This window comes from Tasmannia lanceolata, unplaced genomic scaffold (assembly GCF_043159265.1).
Source record: "Tasmannia lanceolata isolate RefF3 unplaced genomic scaffold, GAP_Taslan_0.1 ptg000018l, whole genome shotgun sequence".
Classification (NCBI taxonomy): Eukaryota; Viridiplantae; Streptophyta; class Magnoliopsida; order Canellales; family Winteraceae; genus Tasmannia; species Tasmannia lanceolata.
This window is the reverse complement of record NW_027518695.1, coordinates 55823688-55829077: the sequence shown is the minus strand read 5'-3', so window position 1 is coordinate 55829077 and position 5390 is coordinate 55823688. Positions and strand designations below refer to the sequence as shown.

The following is a 5390-nucleotide window of genomic DNA, read 5'->3' as shown; positions in this document are numbered from 1 at the left end:
ATCCACCATGGGTTTTTTATTAGATTATTAATCAAACCAATTTTTGTATTGGATAGTGTATTTGATAAATCTGGTCAATGGGGAATAAGATCTATTGATGTCATTGCCCATGAGTGTTTGATCAAAGATACTACTCAATTTAGAGATATTATATAAGAAATTATATTTGTTTATCGACAATTACTCATACGAAATGGGAAAGCCAGTGGCATGAGCGATTGGGATCCAACAAATACAAACCCTTATATATGTTGTTATATAAGCCACTGGTTTTAATTAATCATCTTTCTCCTTCCCCATGGCTTCATCTAAACCCTAAGTATAGTGGGTTTAGCTACTCATGGAGAAGGGGAAATAAACAAAGAAAAAGAAAAAGAGAGAGAGAGAGCGATTGAGAGAAATTAGAAAAGGAAAAAAAAGGAGAATAAAACTCTTCTTTAATAATAATACATTGAATTGGAACTTGGAATTGCAAAAATAAAAACAAGGTAAGGAAAACTTAGTCTTTTCTCTAAATTTGCAATGATCAAATCTTCCTCGTTCAATGCCTTGATCACCTTGGATTGAGCCTTGAATGATGGTGAATTGGTCCTTGGTTGAGAGGGATGGAAAAAGAACGAGAAAAAGAAAAAGAGAGAATAAGAGAAACTATGGGGAAGAGTAAGCCTTGAAGAGAGTAGGGAATAAGCAAAAGCATAGAGAGAGAGAGAGAGTGCAAGAGAGTGTAGGAAGGAAAAGAAAAGAGAGCATCGAGAGAATACAAGAGAGTGTGTGAGAAAAATAATAAAAATATGGCTATCGAATCCCAACCAACCTCTGTTCAACCCTTTTTCCTCCTTTTATTACAATATGTTTCTGCTGCTATCTTTCTTTTCTTTTCTTTTTTGAAGAAGGCTGCTGCTATCTTTGTTATTTCCAAGAAATTGCCACTTGCCCTCTTTATAATAGTTGCCTAAAGAAATTGCCGAATGATGAGATCTATGATTAGATTTCTCAACCTCCTTTCTTATCTTGTAAGATCCAAAAATAAATGACTAAAGCAAAACAAAATAGTTACCAAGGTTAGAAGATCTCATGTTAGGGAAAAAAAACAATTGCCGTGATTATCCAAACTATCAGCCATAAAAAAAAAATTCCTTTCCAAGTGCTCCTATTGGATTTCCATATATGATGAGTCCCAAAAGACAAAATCTGCCCAACGGTTGAGATAAGAGGTGAGAGGTGGCTTGCTTGCTCGAGTTTCCAACGTGAGATGCTTTCATTAATAGAATGTGTGTGAGAGACAGCAGCTTCCAATATTAAAATCTCAGCCTTCTATTTGTGTTGCTTTTTATAACTTATTTCTCACCATGATGCTGCCTTTTTAGAAAGAGACAAAATTCAAGGCTCAATGGGACCCACCTCAATAACAGTATGTGTGGTCATGGGGAAAAACAATTTGGAATGATCCAAACCGCCTATTTGATTGGCCTCAATGAAAATTGGATTTGTCCAATTCCACCCACGTTCTACTAGATAGAGAAAAATCCCCCAGGTTGTTGGTTACTTGACGAATTTGGTGGTCCCCACTTTAAAATAAGAGAAAGAGTTGGGTAGCATGGATTAATCCAAACCGTTCACTTGATGTCTTATAATTAGGAAATTTGGTCAAACAGTACCTCAAAATATCTGAAATAGTGAGATGGACCCCTTGAATTTCAAACTTGTCAATGGGTTCCATTTTGCTTTTCCTGACAAGGTTTTTAACCGAAATACCCTTCCACCCTCAAAATACACGTTATGTCATAAAAAAGGGATAAAAAAGTGTTCCCTTATTTTTCTACCAACCCTTTACCTTCCCCAATCCCTTTTAACACCTGGAACAAAAAAAGGAGAAAAAGGTGAGTTTTATTTTTGTCCTCTCAGGGCTTGTGCTTGTAACCCCTAATATCTCATTTAATGTGTCGATAACTCTGTCCTTTTATGATGGTGTATAAGGGTGTATACGGGTGTATTAAGGGTTTATAAGGGTTCATAAGTGTTATTAATGTTTGATGGCCCTACCATTCAGTTGAACCCTTGCTAGGTATTTCATAACTAATGTGATTAGAGTTGTCTAAGGGATTATCCAAAAAAAATCCCTTATTTTTGGGCTTTGATAATCCCATAGAAAACCCCCATTTAGGTACTGGAAACCACCTTTTAGTCCATGACTCTATTTTATTCCAATCTGTCCAATCAAAAACACCCTAGATAAGCTCCATTTTAGCCCCTTTTAGAGTCTTGAAGTTTTTGTTAGTTTAGAACCCCCGTGTAAAATTATAGAAAAATGCCCGAATCAATAATTTCTCTTCTTTTACACTATGATGGACATTTGAAGGATGAGGTTTCTTTGGACTATGTCGGGGGGAGGAAGACATTGTTATCGGTTTCCCGCCGAATTAATTTTGATGAATTTCAAAGTGCAATCCAAAGAAGAATTGGTATAACATAAAGGAATGTTTTACTATCGATCAAATGTCGATACGTTGTTGATCCATATATAATCACTTTAATCGACGTTGATGATGAGATGTCCTTCAACCAATGTTGAGGATGTTTGACAGAGACATGTTCAATTCTGTGATGATATACATATCGAAAACCATAAGTGAGAATGGTATTAATTCATTGAATTCGTCAATGCTTCCTCCAAACAATGTTTGTATTAGTAGAACCTCTATTAATCCTAACATTCCATCTACTTCGATTCCGCTCCAAGAACGTGCACGTGAACGGGAAAATGTCAAACTTCGCCCGCGTTTTGAAGTGGACTTGTAAAAAGACTATGAAAGTGAATTTGTAAGTGAAGTGATCCTTGATACCAGTATAGGAGGTGGTCCAGGAGAACGCAACATAAGGTACTTTTGTTCTTTGGTAATCTTTCAAGACTTCTATAGTTCAAATTATGAATTAATCATATGGATTGAGGCTGATTATATATTTTCAAACTGTGCAGGTCTCGATTTGACTTAAATGAAACATTGGCAAGTGGTTTGCATGCTAACCATATTACCGGAGGTATAGATGAGTTACAAAATGTTAGAGATGAACACAGCATAAGGTATTTTTGTTCTTTGGTAATCTTTCAAGACTTCCATAGTTTAAATTACGAATTAATCATATGGATTGAGGCTAATTATATATTTTCGAACTATACAAGTCTCGATTTGACTTAGATGAAACATTGGCAAGTGGTTTGCATGCTAACCATATTACTGAAGGTATAGATGAGTTATAAAATGTTGGAGATTATGAAGTGGACGTCAATATTGATTTTGAAAATGATTTCTGTGAAGGGGTTTAGATTATGAAGAAGAAAGAAATGAGGATGATGATGATGATGATAAGGAGGAGGAGGAAGTGGAGGACGAGGATGATCATCATGAAAACATTGTTGTTAGTCCAACCGCTCAGCCTATCAACGGAGGCTACAACGAAGGGTTTCCTATCAAAGGGGGTACTCTTATCAGAGGTGGTACTCAATCGGTTCTGAGTAACGGTAGTGGGCCAATGGAAGTAGATGGCATGTTTGTTGAAGCCCAAGAGATAGAAGTTGATACATTAAAATTTGACCAGTTAACAATTGGAGCAATGTTTTATGACATGAGACACTTCAAGAAGGTTGTTCGAGAATATGCTATTCGACAGAGATTCATCTTTAAGAAGGCAAAGTCATCACGCAAAAAGTACTCAGTTCGATGCAAGGAAGATGGTTGCAAATGGCGTATAACGGGTGTGAATCATATGACTTTTGTGGTAGTGAAGTCGTTTGTTGCCGACCATACGTGTACAGCTAAAATAAGGGGCAATGATCACCCTCTCGTTACAGCAGCTTGGGTAGCTGAGACATGTTTACGTTTATTCGTTCGCCCAGAGGATCTCCGTACAAGGATCATAAGAGAATATATCAAAATGGATTGGGGATAACTATTAGTTATTGGAAAGCGTACAATGAGATGAACATCATACTTGAGATTAAGTGTGGAAATGTCGAGGACTCTTACCGCATATTGCCCGCATTTGCAGTTGAGATAATGGGCAGAAATCCTGGAAGCTACATGCGTGTTTTTCGACATAGAAATTTACGTCCAAGGGGAGATGATAAATTTGCTCTCTTATTCTGGACATTTAGTCCCTGCGTACATTCTTTTCGAACATTGAGACATATAGTTTTGGTGGACGGAGCACATCTGCGAGGAAAATATCTAGGAATCTTATTGATTGTAATCGGTGTCGATGGTTACAACGGTTTATATCCATTAGCATTTAGGGTGGTGGAGACGGAGAATGAAGATAGTTGGGAGTGGTTTCTGAAGTTGTTGAAAAGGTACGTATTGCCAGAGCAGATGAATGTATTCACTATATGCTCCGATCGGCAGAAGGGGTTATTGCAGGCAGTACCTACAATATTTTCCAATTGTTATCATAGTTATTGCATGCGTCACCTCACTGCCAACTTCCGGTCCGACTTCAAAGATCTTCTACTTGAGAGATTGTTCTGGAGAGCCGCAAGGACATTGAGGGAGAGTGTTTTCATAGAAACAATAGAGAAGATTAAGGCAAAGAATGAACGCGCACATAAGTGGATAAGTAACATTCCGAAGAAAAACTGGGCTAATTTTTATTTCAAGAGGGATAGGTATGATGTATTGACTATGAATAGATCGGAGTGTTTTAACACTGTCTTGAAGGATGCCAGAAAATTGCTGATTGCATCAATGGTAGAGCACACTAGACAACATACTACCCAGTTTATTCAGAAGCGTCATAAATTATGTAGTAGTTGGCACACAAAGTTAACTTATTACGCAGAAGAACGTATGGAGTCATCACTGAGGGAGAGCTGCCAATATACTTCTTATCGAGTAAGGACTAGTGAATTCGAAGTAAAGTCCCTTGAAACTACAGATTCCGTCGATTTGATAACTCGAACGTGTAGTTGTCGTGCCTTCCAAACATATGAACTTCCCTGCGGACATGCAATCGCAGCCATTAACATCACAGAATTCAATCCGTACGATTACTGCGACGAATGTTTTGATGCAGAGAGGTATCGGGATACATACACTGAGGTTGTGCACGCAACACTAGATCGGACGCAATGGCATGAAAGTCCCGAACTGCTGATGACAATATTACCACCGCTTACGAAGCGACCGCTTGTAAGGCCATGTACGAGAATAACAGATCGCAAGTTGAAAGGTGGATTACATTACAAGTGCACCCGATGTCGTCAACTTGGTCACAATAGAAGAAGTTGCAAAGAACCTCCCATCGTCGGACCGAACCTCGACGAAAGTGCTATTGGACCTTCTGCACCAATACTCACGAGGTTGGGCGTACCTTGTCAAGCTCCCTTCTTTGCGTAA

General features: G+C 38.1%; 1 protein-coding gene across 1 annotated transcript; it reads left to right on the top strand.

The window, feature by feature from the left end:
* The first annotated feature begins 3977 nt into the window (after positions 1-3977).
* On the top strand, positions 3978-5390 carry LOC143850495 (uncharacterized). The gene has a single exon (XM_077359737.1). The coding sequence runs from the start codon at positions 3978-3980 to the stop codon at positions 5388-5390; it is 1413 nt and encodes a 470-aa protein (XP_077215852.1).

Bases quoted from the DNA above. Each gene is read 5' to 3' on its own strand.
- LOC143850495 (XM_077359737.1), top strand. From the start codon at position 3,978: ATGAACATCATACTTGAGATTAAGTGTGGAAATGTCGAGGACTCTTAC.